Source organism: Gallinula chloropus, assembly GCF_964237585.1.
Source record: "Gallinula chloropus genome assembly, chromosome: 5".
Classification (NCBI taxonomy): domain Eukaryota; kingdom Metazoa; phylum Chordata; class Aves; order Gruiformes; family Rallidae; genus Gallinula; species Gallinula chloropus.
This window is the reverse complement of record NC_140090.1, coordinates 15,924,099-15,940,801: the sequence shown is the minus strand read 5'-3', so window position 1 is coordinate 15,940,801 and position 16,703 is coordinate 15,924,099. Positions and strand designations below refer to the sequence as shown.

The following is a 16,703-nucleotide window of genomic DNA, read 5'->3' as shown; positions in this document are numbered from 1 at the left end:
GAGGAGTGAAGCTGTTGAGAAAATAAAGCGCCAGGGGCTGAGGTGAGGCTTGTCCTATTGCACCTTTCCAGGTGAAAAAGTTTCACAGATCCTACAACCCTCCTCATTCCCCATCTCCCTCTGCATCCCTTCCAGTGTGTAATGGAAACCAGTAGCAGGTGGAGTTGAGCCTGCTTTTTTAACATAAACAGTTATTTACGGTTTTGCTAAAATTGCATGGAAGATGACGTTTTTAGGTCACCTAGCTGAAGCAAGTGAAATGATTAACATATTTGCACTAGGTTCATAAAGAAAGTATCACTCTTGTCCAGTGTGGTACTCGATTCCTCAGGTCCTGAGACCCGATGTGGTACCCTGAAAGGTAAGACAGTTTCCTCCCAGGGATAGCAAGAGAATCATCTGGTTTCTGAACCCAGGGCAACTGGGATGGATGTGTTTTACCATGATCATCAGTCTCAGACACCAGGGCCTGTTACTGTGGTGCTCCATCAGAGGTAATGATGGGGCTGATCTAGGGGTAAGAGGAAATATCCTCTCCCCAACACTGAAAGTACAATGCCAGCCTTCCTCTTCCCATAGGGAATTCTTATTCTGCCTTTAAAAGCTTTTAAAATTTGGAGCACGGCTAAATACATGATTGGGGTCTATGCTGTGGCTTTTAAACACTAAAACATGGAGAGTAAAACATAATGGCTCTGTCCTTCACTAAATGAGCAATGGCAAGAGACTGTAAAATGAGCTTCTGAGCTTGTGTGTGCAGAGAGGAATTCAGTCCTGTGGTGAGCAGGACGACAGCAGATGGATCTGAATAATATTGGTGTTTCCTGGATACCCTGCTTAAAGCTACATCAGAAACAAGGGCACAAGCCAGGAGGTTTGGTGTTTCAGCCACCACTCATAAATGTCTGTGTATCACAAGCCAGGGCACAATTTGTTCTCCATCTTGCTTGCTTCTAGAGTGGAAATAGCCAGCCGTACAGGCTGCCTGTCAGTATGACTCACTTTTGGGACTTTTTCCTTCCTGTCTGGAGGAAGTGGTTGGGGGTGGGGTGGGGTGTGTGAAGCTGGGCACACAAAGACCTGGACCCAGAGCACACACCTGACCCCCACAGTCAGGTTTGTCCCTCCGAGCCTGGGAGTACTGGGAGGGAGAGCCCTGTGTCTAGCACTGCAAATGCCCACTGCCTGGCAAGTCTGGGGAGGTACTGCATGGCGGTGGGCTCAGTCCAGCTCCCAGAGAGGAGCGGCACCTCCACAGCTGGCATGAGCCAGCCTGCACAGAAGGTCTAAGGGCCACCATGTCTGTGCTCCCCCTCCTGCCTGGTGGGCTTCAAAGAAGCTGCTCTAGGCTCAGCAGGACTCCAGCCTGCAGCAGAGGCTGTCTCGCAGCTATCCCCACCATCAACATCTCTTTCTAGAAAAAGTAGTAGGGAGCCAGCAGCCTGAGCTGGGAAACAGTGGCATCTGGTTGCCAACAGAGCTGTGTCCACTTGTTGGGGTCCAGTGGGGGTCCTCTGGTGTCTAATAGGAGCTGTGCTCATCTGGCTTTTCCTCCAGCAGTGTTATTAGACGTTTCTTATCAACCCAGCTGTCTCTTTCCATAAGATATCGTAGGATCCAGGTATTTGAGATCATTATAACCCTGTCAAGCTCTGTTCATGTAAGCCATGAATTATTAGAGGGAAAACAGATGGAGACCAAACTGGATGAAAAGGAGCAAAGAGCAAACAGGTGGAGGATGGAGCTCTTTAGCCAGCACCAGCTTCTGCCGTGCCGTGCTGTCCCATGCCGTGCCATGCTCAGGAACTGTGGAGGGAGGGGAACCTTGCTGATGCTGTCTGTCTTTTTCAGGGGGAGTTGCTGAGCCCATGTCGATGCGATGGATCGGTGAAGTGCACACACCAGCCATGTCTGATCAAATGGATTAGTGAGAGAGGCTGTTGGAGCTGTGAGCTGTGTTACTACAAGTATCACGTCATTGCCATAAGCACAAAGAACCCTCTGCAGGTAAAGGTACTAGAGACATTTCAAAGTCTATTTATTCTCATTTCTATTTTTGTTTCTGAGAGCCAGTGGATTTTACCTGTGTGGCTTTTCCTTCCCTGCGAGGATCTGTACATCTGACACGCTTAGAAAGGGTTGTCAGGGGCTGGTCCAAGAGGCTCCATGTTCTGCTCTCTCAGTGGTACCAGGGATGTCCTTTGGATGGCTGCTCTTTCTGTCCTTTGACAATTCCCACATTCGTTTTCCTCCTGTTGAACACACCCATGTTGCCATAATAGTACTGTAACACCTCACAGCCCTTCAGATGTGTTCTGCCACTGGAGAATGCAGGCATGACGCTGTCCCCAGGGGCAGATGGGATTTGCTACAACAGAACACGTAGTTGGTGGCAGAGCAGTATCTTGAGACCCTGCATGTCTAGAGTTGTGCCATTAACCCCAGTCTCCTGCTAGGCCTCCTCTGTGTTGGAGGAGGTGGGTGGAGGGCTCTTACAGCTCTCATCTGTGATCCTGTCACCCTTTTCACTTTACTGCTCCCCCATGATCAAATACCTCCTAGCACAGCACAGAGGGTGCTGGCTGTGATGGTCTGGTCTCTCCAGTCCTGCTTCGTGCTGGACATTTGCAGAAGTACACAAAACAGGTAAAGCACACCTTGATGTAAGTGGCTGTGAAAGGCACTGGAGGACACACCTTCTTCCTCTTCCAACTTCAAAAGTACTGGCATTAATAAGCCCCACTGCAGGCTGGTAACTTAAAATCAAGATTCAGAATGTGACTGTTAAAAATGGGATGAATTATCCTTAATAGCTATTGATTTGTTGTGGGGGCAACACCTGAAGATGGACTAATTGCTGCATGCCTTTGCTGAGCACCATTAGAGCCTCGGACATAAGGAAGCGCATTACATCGAGGCACTATGGCTTAATTAGCATCATCTGGTCTGGAGAGACATTAGAGCAGCATGCTGTGGTTTAGAGACCAGGGCAATGTCTGTACGGCTGCTGTTCTGTCTAGTACCCGGTGGAGGGCTTTCAGTCTCTGCTGGTCACTCAGCTCTCTAACAGGACTGATGGTGCCGGGTTGTACAGGGGTGGGTGGAATTCAAATGCCTGCTCTCCCCTCCAAACTGCAGTCTCTGACTGTCTTTTTCCAGGCCTGAGATCACCAACCACAGTGAGGAAACAGGGACAGCCCTTCAGGATTCCAGACTTAAATGAAGTAGTGAAATTAGTAGGGCATCGTGGGGAAGTTTTGCTGGGGGGAAGGAAAAAGAATGCCAGCACTCTGCAAGTCCTGACAGCTTCTGATTCAATTTTCCGTGTTCAGAATTGTCTCCACGGGCTGGAGAGATCAGTAGTTTCATCCCAAGTCCCAGACCCAGGGTGTTTTAATTCCTTGGCTCTGATAACTCAGAGCAGATTGAAGCACAGGAGGGGAGATGTGGACAAAGCAGTGCTTGTTTATTTCTGGAAGGCTGATCCATGAGTGCCCAACTGCTTCCTCTGTCTCAGATCGGGGGTGCAGTGCTGAGCAGCGTCGAAGGTTTGTGGGTACAGATTTACGAGTGTGAAAGAATGACCTCTAAATGCTCTGTGTCTTCAGGGGCCTCAGGGCAACGTGTCAGTGACTTTCCTCCTCCTTCTCACCTGGCTAAAATCTATTGGAGCTGTTCACCGACAAGATCCCCTCCCATGCACGCTTTCAAAAGCCTGTGCAGAGGATTGCTCTTTTGGGGCTCCTCTGTTAGAAAGTGGCCTTGTCTGCTGGCCTTTGCCATGAACACAAAAACTGAGTGGCAGGAGCAATTGAGTTAGAGAGCTCAGCTCCAGCAGCGAGGGTCCCCGAGGACTGTGCAGACCCTGGGCTCGGAGGTTTCACATCACTGGCTTAGACTTTACAGCACTTCTCGCAGAACCACCAGGAGATTTGGAGAGTGGGAAGAAGCAACTGGAGTGAAAAGTCACTTGGTCTGGAATAAATGCAGCGTGTGTGGTGTTACAGCTCCGTGCCTGGGCGCCCTGCCTGGTGCCAGCACAAAGGCACTGCTGGGAAGCAGATGCTACACTAGCACTAGTATGTGAAAACCCATGGGAAGTGGCTGACGAACCATGCCTGGACTTCCCATGAGGACTAAGTGACCTGCCACCATGCCCATCAATAGGGTCCCCTCATTCCTCAGTGCCTCTCACCATCCTGTAATTCTGGGAAAGGGAGGTTAGATAGGACTCAGTGGCTCAATGCCCTGACACTATGTGCCATACCAACGTGCTACGGTGTGTCTAGCTGGGAAGACTAGCAGTAGTCCCTGGCCTTTTTGCTCAGGGTCTGGTGGCACTTCTACCCAGCTTTATTCTTGTTTGAAAACTCTGAATTTCTCAAGCAGAGGTTTTAGAGGGCAAATGCTGTAGGAAATCATGGTTGTCTGTTTATTCCAGACCAACCGTAATACAGGCAAGGACCACACAAACCTCACCTCCTTGTCAAATGAAGCCAGTTTGGATGATGCTCTGAGCTTGGTTAGATTTTAACCAACAATATAGCCTACCTATCCCCATCCCTGTGTCCTCTCATGTGACAGACTGCTGGAAAGCCAAACCCAAAGCGCTGGCTGGCCCTGGGCTCCCTGAAGCAGGTCCAATTGGTCTGAACAGAGCAGCGCACCCGGCACCCACACATTCCACAGGATCTGCATGTTTCTCTGACCATTTTGACATCTGTTGTCCATTTTTTGGAGTGCTTAGGAGCATGGCATGGTCCAGATGTGTGTGGAGACTTGTGGCGTGGGCAGAGAAGTTACAGCTGGGGGAACACGGTTCATGCCTAATTAACACAGACTCCTTACAGCCTCCAGGCTGTTATGATGTCTCATACCAGAGAGGCCTTTAGTCTGGTATTTTGGCAGAATAAATCTCTACAAATTACCATGTGTATCCCCCCACTGCATTTCCGGATCACAGGAATTTAAGAGCAAAAGACTTAAAGCAGCAATACTGCAAACCTGCTGAGATTGGGGGATTAAAGTTGTTGGACAACACATGCAAGTGTCCTGCCAAGAGGCAGTGAGAAAATGAGCAAAAATATACCACTAGCTGTGATCACACAGAAGACCCAGAGCTTTTTTCCATCCATCCATCCATCCATCCATCCATCCATCCATCCATCCATCCATCCATCCATCCTCCTGCTCTCCAGTCTGCCAATCACCAAGACAGGAGTCATGGGTATGGAGGCTTTAAATGTGCTTCTGCATTGCAATATTTGTGCAAAGCCCATGACACTAAAAATTCCCTGAAGACTCAGTACTTTGATAGTACTGCAGTCACTCTGGTGCTGATACACAGTGGAGTAGTATCACCTGCTGTGATGGGACTGTGCAGTGGATCTTGTCTATACAACTCCTTTGTAACCACTCCTGATCCACATTCATTTTGATGCTCTCATTTTCATAAAAACATAGAATGGGTTGGGTTGGAAGAGGCCTCAAATATCTTCTAGTTCCAACCCCCTGCCAGCCCAGGCTGCCCAAAGCCCCATCCAACCTGGCCTGAAACACTGGGAGGGGTCAGCCACAGCTTCATGGGGCAATCTGTGCCTCACCACTTCAGACAAGTTCACTGGGGGTGCTCTGCTTGTCCCAACTTGCTGTTGTTGTGTGTTGAGTATGAGCCTTGGCTGGTTCCCGCTGAGCTTCAGCTGCAGCCTGCAAGCAGTGTGTGCAGTCACAGCAAGAGAGATTTCATGCTTGTCCATATAATGGGGGCTGTCCAGAATGCCAGTACTGTAGCCTGAGTCTTACCAGCTGCTGTGGCACAGGGAGGAGAGGGGGTTTCATCACTGCACGTTTCCATTGCACAGTCCCAGTGGACCCTCTTCCCTGCTGCCTTTCCAGTATCTGGATAAGCCACAGTGTCTGTAAATGTACAGCAGGGAAACTACCACAGCAGCAGCATAACTTTGCTTAGTGGACTTATAAAGAGCAAGGCCATCCTCCAAAAGATAATTGAGGAGGATGGCCAAGGCCTCGGGACAACAGTAAGGGGAAAACCAGACCTAAGCAGTGCTGGGAATGGTCCACTCCATCGTTCTGTGAAAAACCTCTGCTTGTTTGTGATCCTGGGTCTGAAAATGAAATGCTGACTAGCACAGCTCAGGATGTTAATGATACATACTAAGGGGACATGTCAGATACAGCAATAAAAATAAACTGAACTGCCTGAGGCAGGCATGGGGGAGCTCTCAGAGGAGTGTAGGAAGGCTTTTCCAGTGAGCAAGTCTTCCCAGCAAGCTGCTGCAGTAAGACATAGATATCGTGTGCAGGCAAGTATCTGCCTTGTATCTCCTCATGCTGGTGGTGCTTGGGAAACTTTGGAGACTGCTGGTGCTGAAGAAGAGGAAATATGGCTCAGGCCTTAAATACTATGCTAACATAACTAACCTGTGTTGCATTAGCAGGGGCGGGGAGGGGTCACTTGCAAGCCTGTGAGCCGAAGCACTGAAGCAGACAGGGAAACGTGTTTATCCCAAGTAGGTTATGAAACAGTGCAAGAGAAGAGCGACATGACTGGCAGGCACGGGTCCCAGCTTGGCCCCTGGCCACGGTCATTGCAAATGGGAGACCTGGGCTCCTAAGGAAGGAATGTTTCTGAAGCGTTTGTGTCGCAGAGCTTTGTGATTCAGGGGAAAGAGAGAGGCCTGGGGGAAATCAGCCTGAGAGCGTGTGGTGTTTTGCACGTGCCCATAAAGGTGGTGTGCCAAAGCAGCTGGCCAAGGGGGATGGTAGCAGAGGACAGACAGGCAGTTCCTGAGCGAACGATGGCATTTCTTCAGAGTGGTCTGGAGGGACAGAGTGCTTTTTCCAACGTGGGCGGCAAGCCATTGCAGAGAGCTGCTTGGGCATGCTCTGAAGCCATTGTAAGCCCAGAGCTCACAAAGCAGCTCCTGTTATCCCACAGGAACCTTTAAAGCTTTCTGGTACCACCAAGCCCTTAGTTCTGCCCTGTTCAGCGCAGGCAGAGCATCTGTAGAGCTTTCTACTTGCCTAAAGGTCACAATCCTGATTGACAACCCAGGTGTGCTGCCAGTTGTTAAAGGTGCACTTCAGTACGGCTCAGCGGCTACCTGGGACTCTACAGTCATTATCAGTGGAGGAAAGAAGGGCTCAGTTTTAGTCTCTTCCTGCAAGGGGGGATTGTGTGACACTGTGACCTCGCTGGAGTTTGAACATTTGAGCTGGAGATTCGGAGGGATGGGGCTGTGTCTGCAGCCAGGCATTCAGACAAAGAGCTTTTGGGGTTTCAAATGTAAAGGGACTCTGCAGCACTGCTGAGACTTTTCTTTGCAGCTCTAGCAATGACCCAAGGACAATAGGGTCACCCACCAAATCCCTGGTCTGCTGGCTGTAATGGTGGTGGAGAGGGGTCAGGGAAACGGGTGATGTTTGAAGGGCTGTTATGAAACCTGAAGGGTACAATGTTGTGATTGAGGCGAACTCCCAAGGCCACCAGAGCAGGGATGCTTCAGGCCCAGCTGCTGCAGCTGAAATACACCAACACATTCCTCCTCAGAACAGCTCTCAGACCCTTCTGTCTGTGCTTTCACTGGGTAACCCTATCCTCTGTCTCACCCCTTTTCTTCTCTCTGTGCAAGCCCCATACCCTAAGATGTGTAGCAAAATGGAATTAACAGATGAAAAATAATGACTCTAGTTATTGGTGGCTTGGGTTAGATGTGGGATGCTAAATTGCAGTTCTCAGGGTTGCCAGAGAGGAAATACATTTATTACTTACTTTTCTTTTTTTCTTCTGGAAAATATTAAATTCTTCTGCAAGCTGGTTATTTTCCCCTGTGTTCAGCCCTGACCCATTTACCTCCTTGCCAGAGGGTAATCACACCCCAGTGCCACCTCCTGAACAGAGTCAGGACTGCTGCTGTGTGTGTCACTGTCACTTAGTGCCAGATGCCAGGGGAGAGTCTCCTACCCCCTGGCACTGCTGATGGACTCCAGCCTCTTCATTATCACCACAGCGAACTTTCCGACAGCTGCTGCCAGCTGAGCAGCATCAGGCAGCATCTCTGCCTGTGTTTCAGCCTCACTTGTTCCCAACTGAAGGGTTTGAAGTTTGCACTCGGGTGTAACTTCTCTGTGCTCTGAGCCCCATCCCCTTTGATAGTATATTCAGTACTACACCAAAGCCTCCGTGTCTCTGCAAAGCAGTGGTGCTAGCTGTATGCGGCTGCTAGCTGTAGAAAACAGCTACTTCTTCTTTTTCTGTCTTTAATTGCTACCTTGGAAGGACCTGTTGCCACCACAGACCTTGCAGTGTGCCAGACAGATGGTGAGGAGCCAGTCCATTACCTCCTCTCGAGAGAGAAATGATGCAGAATGATTTGGCTGGCACAGGCGCACGTGGGTCAGCGTGAGGGACCTGCAGTGAAACCTTCGCACGCAGCACCAGGCCGTGCGCCCTGCACTCCTGTCCCATCAGCGTTTGACAGTTAGTGGAAGGGGAGATGAGGTCCAGGGAAAGCCGCAGGGGTGAAAGTGCAACTTCACACAGGTACCCAAGCCCCCTTCTTGCCACATGCTTCTAGTTCTGGAGGGCTGAGCTGATGGAACTGGTTGCAGGTTTGTCCTACAGCTGCATGTGGTGCTGTTGAGAACAAAACTGGAGGGAGGACAGCATAGCTGCTGATCCCACCCTCAGAACCCAGACTTGGGGGCAATGGGTGCTGGGTGGCCTTTGCTCTGCCTTATGTCAGGAGGGGCGTTGCACAGGTGTGCATCTCCTGTAGACTCCAGCACCCCTACATCTGTCTTTGGCCCTTTGCAACTGGCACCACCAAGTGTCCGACCCTAAGAGGAGGGCTATTGTCTACCTCAGTTTCTTCAGGGCACAAAAGGGTCATGGGTGTGGCTGGATCTGGTGGAGGCACGGAGCAGTTTGGGCTATGGCAGAATGGTAATGGACTGTTGAAGAGATCAGTGAATGTCCCCAGTGATTGGTGTTTGCCCTTGGCTGGGCCAGCTGCTGGAGCGGGTGGCAGGAGGGGGACTGGGGTGAGCTGAGCCCAGTCCTGCTTCAGCAGGGAACAAGCTCACAGCTTTATGGCCGTATACTCTGTGGCCAACTAAGAAATAGCCTGGTACCACCCACCTCACTGATGCCACACGTCCCTGATGTACAGTTTGAGGGCTGTCTGCCCTCACAGGATGTAAGCCAAGGAGCAAGGCTGGCAGAGGCGGACACTTCAGCTCAAATCTGAGCCAAGCCAGGCAATCTCCTTCCAGTTGCAACCTGAAGGCCTCAGCCTCAGGCTGAAGCTCTCATCTGCTCCCCTCCAAAGGCAGCCCTTTGCAGGGGAGGACAGTTGGTTCAAGGTTTTGGTGAGTGGACTGGTAGCAATGCCATGGCATGCCTGTACCAGTACAAGTCAACTGTTGTCCTTCTTGCCCTTCTAGTCAGGGTTCAAAGTCCTCCCTAGCTCCCAAAAGCCACTGGTAACTCCTGGGTGGCCTGGGCATTAAAGAGGGACCCAGCAACCGAATACCCTTCTTGCCCTGCAGAAGGATGGGACAAGGTTTGACGGGTGACCCTACTGTCCCAGGATATGCTTGACTAACGTGCACGGTGCCAAGGGCTCACCAGAGATTCCACTTCACAGGAACACTAAATTTGGGCTGAATCCAGGCTTTTCAATTCCTCCAAATCCTCTGTACCTGCAGGAGGTTGCAATCCGCCTTTATTTATCCTTCTGCCAGTCCCACTGAGATTTCAAGGGCATGTATCTCACAGCTAAAGGTGGCCTATATACTTCGATGCCAGAAGAGACTGTCTGTCCCCAGCCTGTTTACGTGTTTGATTTCTGATTTGCAGGAGGGGCTGTGGGCCATGTCCCCAAGTCTTGTTAAAGAAAGCAAGCCCTGCCCTTGGTTTTCACAGGGCAGTTCTCTCAGCGGTGTAAATTTGAGTGGGGAGGTTTTATGTGGTATGACAGAGGAGTCCAGGCTTACAGTATTTATACCATAGCTTATACAAAGCTATTTGACACAGTGAATGGATTTGGGGGAGTTATTTCTATTTTCTCCTTCTTCTGAGGAAGAAGCATTGACGTTTACCTTGGAACACAGCCTGAACGTGTCATCACCAAAAGGCAGGGTGTCCTGACCACAGCAACTTGTGTTGTTTGTAACAAGTTTTGTGGGATGTGCATTGCTGCTGCGAGATCCTACCTAGTGCTGTGATCCCGTCACATCTCACAAGGTGGCACAGAGCCAGCTCATGGGAGGCCTCCGAAGGAACGCCTGGCTCTCTGAGACACTTCTTCTCATGGTAATAGGATACCCTGGACGAGGATGCTGCCTGGCCTCTATTTGAGGTAGCAACTGAATGTCCTGGTCTGTGATGACCATCACAGACCTTACTTTCAAAGGGATGTTATTTTTGGTGTCTTGTCCCCAGCCTGTCCTGCCTCCCTCAGGTCTCTGTGCTTTCCTGGTGAGATGCAGGATTGCTCCCCATTGCCTCTTCAGCAATGCCATCAGGATACATGGGGCCATGCACTGTTGAACAACGGCCATGCTCCACCCCAGATGTGGACCAGGTAAAAGCACCTATGCTCATAGGTGCTCTTTGAGATCTCCAAAACCACCACGATGATGTAAAACAGCAATGTGCCCCAAGTAACCAATCTCTTTTTCTTTTTCCTTCTTCCCTTCCCTCTTGCCCCCTCTCCTCTCCCTGTTACCTCCCCTTGCAGTGGCAGGCCATCTCTCTGACAGTCATTGAGAAGGTTCAGATAGCAGCGGCCATCCTGGGTTCCCTCTTCCTCATCGCCAGTATCTCGTGGCTCATCTGGTCGACCTTCAGTCCTTCAGCCAAATGGCAGCGCCAGGACCTGCTCTTCCAGATCTGCTATGGAATGTATGGCTTCATGGACATTGTCTGTATAGGTGGGTGATCGTATCTCACGGCATGGCCAAGGTCACCTGCCCATTCACCCGTGCAGAGGAGTGGGAGATTGCATGGAGAGCTGGCTTAGATTGAGCCTCCCCAGCTTTTCCTCCTCTTTGCTTTCATGGCACCTTTTTTACAGTCCTTTCTGCTCATCTGGGCAGCCTCAGAGTGTCTCCTTGGCTGGGCAGGCAGATGGACCTGCAGCAACCCCAGAGAGGAACAAATCTCTCTTTGGAGCAAGAAAAGGGTGGGGAGGTCTGGGGTGGAGTGCTGGGGGATGTAAGGCTTCTGAGAAACTCCTTCCTTTCTGGAATAGCTAATTTAAGGGCTGTACCATGATTGGGTATGGCAGGATCTCTCCACATGCAATTCCTTGTCCCTCCAGCCCATTTTTTCTGCAAGGTGATTGCCCCTTCTTTGGCCCACCCTGGAGCTGCAAGTCCCAAGCAGCCCAGGTCATGGCCCAGCCTGGTGTCCTTGTCAGGTTGCTGGTACAGAGCAGCTCTGAAGATGAAGCTGCCCCACACTGAGCAAGCCCAAACAGAAAAGCAGATGCTGGAAGCCTGGCCCCAGCCTGAGAGCTTGAGCTGTAGTCCCAGTGCAGGTCTGCAGAATGGGGGGGACGTAGTTGATGGTACCTACGGGCAGAGGCATTGACCAGCCAGGCTACTGAAAAATCAATGGTTACCAAAACAGTCCAGTGAACGCCAGCCACCTCCAAACATGCTCCTGAGCAGTGTCCACCCAAGCAGAGGCCACCAGATCTCATCAGTTCAAGTGACCCTTCCAGGAAGCAAAGAGGGTCCCAGAGAGCTCATGTCTGGGTCCTTCCACCATTGGCATAAAGGCAGAAGGAGCCTCCCAGAAACTTGATGGGACAAGGCAGTCCTCCTGTGTGGTGGGTGCGTGTTTGTGTGGGCAGGGGGAAGGAGCACAGCCCCCAGTTCAGCCCTCAGGAGGAGCAGGACAGACTATATCACACAGCAGCACTTGGTGAATTTGTGGTACAGAAGTAAAACAAACCCATGGCAGGGACAGAGTTAATGGACCACACATCCTGCTATCCAGGTTCAAATGACTCTTGGCTTCAGCTTCCTTCCCATAGGACTTGGGCCAGCCGAAAGCCAGGCCAGTTCCTCCCACTGTTGTCACCACTGTGCTGACAGTGAGATGTGAGCCTGGCCTGTAGAGATCACTCTGCTCCTTCTTGAGATGCTGGTGGAGCTACCACATCTCTACAGGAGCAGAGGGTGGCAAAGGGGATGAAAGGAAGATGGGCAGCACCCATGTATTGCCACTGGTGACAACCCCTCGCTGGTGGAATTGGGAGCAGAAAAAAATTGTCCCCATGCATGTGTGCTGTGTGCTTGTTTGCCTTGTTGGCAGAGGACAGGATTGGAGAGCCCTGGCCTGGGCGGACATCAGTAACATGATTAACTGGCTTTGATAAAGCTTCAAGAGCTGAGGGAACCGATTAGCTCATCTGTCAATAGGAGCTAAATCCTCCTACACGGTGGAGAACAAACCACGCCAGCCATGAACTGAAGGGAAACTGGGCAGACAGATTCCCATTTGAGGGTTTTTGTTTCTTTCTTACTCATTTTTTGAAGGGTCTGGCCTCTATTTCTACTTTCCACTTCCTCTGAGGGTTGAAATCCCCTTTGCATCTCCACTCATGCCACCATTAAGCTCAATGCCCTACGCTGGAAGCTCTGATTTTTCCCAGCCAAAAAAGCAAACCGCCTTGCTGTTCCTGGGGACGTTTCAGAGTCGTGGCTTGGGGCTGCCCCTTGTCTCACAGTCCTCCCTGTGCAGCTGGCAGTCCTGGCAAGGCAGGCATGCTGGCTTTCCCACAAGCTGAAAAGCAAGTGGGAAGCATTACAGGTGCAATGAGTTGACATGTCTGCTGGTGGCTTCTCTTGCCCAGCACCTCAGAGAGTACCCGGAGATGCCTCCTCTTGTTCTGTGTGCAGCGTGTCTGCCTCTGCTGCCAGGCAGCCTGCCCATGCTTGACCAGGAGAGATGATGTCTTGGACTACGTGAGCCTTTGCATGCATCTCCTTGGAAAATCTCACCCGTGCGTGCAGCCAGCCCTCTGCCCTCACCCCTTGCTTAACTTGTGCACTGATACCCTTTGCAGTCCCAGCCAGTCTGCAGCAGAGGGGAGCTCTGAGCAGTGCTCACTGAGATGGGGTGTTCCCACTCCTCCCTGACGCCTCCTCCTCTTCTTTCTCTGCCCAAGATGAACCAAATGACAAATGAGGTCTTCATGGGGAGCTGCAACTCCCTGGCTGTCAACACAGTGAGGTCTCTCCTCTGAGGGACTTCTCTCCAGCCCTGCTGGCTTCAGGGGCTGTGCTAGGGCTAGCCAAAAGGTTGTTCTGTCCCGTGGGGAGGCCAGGCCAGGTCAGGCCAGCAGAAGGGAACCCCATGACTGGGTTTAATTCCTCACTGACTGCAGCTTTGTTTGACTGTGATGGCTGCAGCAATGCCAGCTCCCTAGAAGACTCACAGTGAATTCCTAGCTGTAGAACAGCTATTCCCCCTCTATCCTTCTCCCAGGTGGGCAAAGCTGGCTCTAGAGAGCCTAAATTCTGCTCCTGACTGCCAGTGTGGCCCCAAGCCTCTTGTTACTCCTCCCTGGGCTTTAGTTCCGTGTCTGCAAGTTCACGATAAAATTTCTCATGGATAATTGCAACAGTTCTTGAAATACCAGGGTGCTATCTGTGGGTTTTGGTGTCTCCTCCTTGACAGTCCAGCCTTTTCTCCTTTTGCTTTCCAACCTGTGGGTGGGCAGGAAAGATTTAGGAACTGAAAAATTCTCATTGATGGGGAAAGAGTGGGACATTACATGTACTCAGCTCTATAGTGCTTTTTTTCCCCCCAGCTAATGTAACACACACGTTGTGCATTGTTTGGTAGCAGGCTGGGCAGCCTTAGCTGGGAGAATGTTATACTGTAGGATTCACACTAATTGTATGAATTTTGATTGTTCATTCCCCCAGTTTGACCCCAGGTTTTACTTTCACTGTCAGAGGAGCAGAGGTTTGAGAGACAAGGTATTTACTAAAAAGCAGACGTGCTGAAGCAGAGCTTCTATGTAGTTCCTGCCATTTCCCACTTCCGTTGTCCTTGGGTGTCTCATGTCCATTGAGAAACCAGTGACATTTGTGCAGGAGGCCACTTTACACACCCTGTCACTGGAGGTCCTCAGCAGGACACTTCCTCTGGCACCGTAGACTCTCAAAGCTGGAGAAGACACCAAATCTGCAGGGATCCTGACTATCGTCAGGCAGAGAATACACACTGTGGTGGTTTAGCCCCAAACAGTGTCCTGGTTCTGGCCAGCTGTTCAGCTGTTCTGTGTGATCTCCTCTCTACCAAGTCATTAATGGACTTAGGTAGCACTTGGCCAAGACAGAGATAGCTAGAGAAATTTGCCTGGGCAATCCCATGGCAGAACTGGTCTTTCCAGTGTGGAGCCAAGGGTGAGGACATCTCTCTGAGTGCTGACTTGCACATGTAGCTCCCTAATCACAGATCATTTGATTGTTGTTAGTTCATTTGAGCTAGTCAGACCATCTCCAAGCTGAGCTGTCAAAATACATGTCAACTCAGAGACTATTGATCCACGTATCAAAATCCAAGGGGTCTTGGGTTTGACTCTCAGCCACTCACATGCAGTAATACACTAGTTTTCTTTGGACTTTGCTAGGTCCTAGCATGCTCCACAAAAACAGTTGTAAGGTACAGACACCATTTGCTACCCCTTCACCCACCATGGAAACAAAACCACAACCAAAGTATAGAGTGAGTCTGCTCCTCACAACCAGCAGGACAGATGGTATGGCCCCAAGTACCAGAAGCTACGTCCATCTGGGCAAGATGGTCTTTCAATGTTGTTCTCCCCTTTGCTCTTAAACAGGAGGGCAGGAAGCTCTGGAAAGGATTGTTTGGGATTTGTGGGAGTCTCCAATACTGCTTTTTTTTTTTTTAAGAACCTGTTAGAAAACATATGTCAAGAACAGGTTGTGAGGAGATGATCCCAGTTTGCGAAGGAGGAACAGACTAAATGCTTCTTGATATCCAGCCAGCCCCAATGTCTTTGATTCTGGTCTCTCTTTCTTTCATGTGTGCTATCTCTGGGCATGTCTGTAGGACAGATAGGAGACTTGGATTAAACTAGAAACTGGTAATGGTGCCAGCATAGGTATTGCTGTCTTATGAAGCCATCTACAACACAGACATTTGAGATCAGCAACCAGGGAGTGAATGAAAAGTCAGATGAGGACTGTTCATTTGATTAACTGGTCTCTCCATGGATCTGTGAGAGGTAAATCCAGAAAGCTGGCATAGAGAGGGATTAGCAGCAATGCGGTTATCGAAATGCAGAGATAAATGAAGTGAGCCTTCACAGCCCTGAGTTACCGAGTAAGGAGAGTAGCAGCTTAGAGCTGGTCTGTAAATCCTGAGAGATACCTGTCTGTTAATTAAATGACAGCCCTTGAAGGGAAAGGAGGGCTTTGCCTCTGTCTGTTAAGGTGCAATTAGGGGAAGTCAGCGTTTGTAGATTAAGGTGCCATCTGGGGTCAGGAGGACAGGAAACCATTTCCTCTTAAACAAGGAGGAACTCTGCCAGCTAATGAGAGAATGTCACAGTCTAGGCTCAGGCATCACCAGATCAGCTCCAAGGGCCAAGCATGTCTCGGGAAGGCTGTGTGTGCAGGGCTGTCACTGCTATGGTCTGTGTGTGCAGTCCTGCTTGGGTTCACACAGTCCCAGGGGCTGGCATGATGTGGGGCTTATCCCCAACGATTCAGGAGCAATAGCAATCTGATCTGCCTCTCCTTGGATCGCTGACTGGTGGGGACTGTTTCTCTGTCCATGTCCACCCTGCCCTTGCTCCCTGACTCACCCTGCCTCGGTGCTGACAGCCATGCACTTTCCCAAGCACTAAATCCTCATGTTCTTTGAAGCTTTTCCCTCCCTTTCCTTGGCAGCCAGCCCCTCAGGGTATTTGCCTTCACAACAGTAACTGCACTGCAGCTCAATAGCACAAGAGACAGGCGAAGCAGGACCATTCATCCTGCAAACGATTTTTGTTGGCACACCAGGGCAATCCATTACAGATCAGGAAGTGTGTGCCCGCTGTTTTTAATCCCAGCTGCCAGCAAGAATAATCAAAAGCATCCAGTACGTCTGATGGCATCTCGGCACAACCATCGGTAATAACATAAGAAATCAATAGCCAATTAAAACTGATCCACAGCATTTGATCTTTCACAGTGCAATAGGAACAGTAATTAATGGAGCTTCCTTGAGACAGTCACAATTCAAGCTTCCTGCCAAGACTAATGTGGTTTCATTTTAAATGAGCTTTGCTTCCTAGAAGAAATGCCAGGCTCAGGTAGCCTCAGGGTGTTTTCTAGCCTGGTCACTCGGACTCTCAGCGTTCAAAGGATTTAGGAGTCAAAGTCCCAGTAAAATAAGGAGAAACTGAGAAATTCAGTATCTTCAAGGTCTTCAACTGTATGGGTCTGATACTTAAGAGGAGGCAAATGTTTTCATTCAGGTCTGTGTAGACCCCAAGATACAAAGCAGGAAGAACTGCTGCAGCATTAGGGAAGTAGTTTGGGGAAGCACCAAGCCCGTGTGTTGCTCGGTGACACTCTGAAGGCAGAGAAGTTCAGCAGATGTCTTCAGAAGAGAAACCTAAGACCAGCCCAGACAGCAAATGTGTATG

The 16,703-nt window shown here is 50.3% G+C and overlaps 1 protein-coding gene across 1 annotated transcript in view; it reads left to right on the top strand.

The window, feature by feature from the left end:
• Positions 1–16,703, top strand: part of MARCHF4 (membrane associated ring-CH-type finger 4) — a gene marked incomplete at both ends in the record, with an annotated part of 96,887 nt that overhangs the window by 65,373 nt on the left and 14,811 nt on the right. Inside the window, 2 exons of the mRNA XM_084265177.1 lie at positions 1,852–2,007; positions 10,764–10,956. Of these exons, the coding sequence (XP_084121303.1) occupies positions 1,852–2,007; positions 10,764–10,956 (349 nt within the window). The remainder of the gene's footprint in view (positions 1–1,851; positions 2,008–10,763; positions 10,957–16,703) is intronic.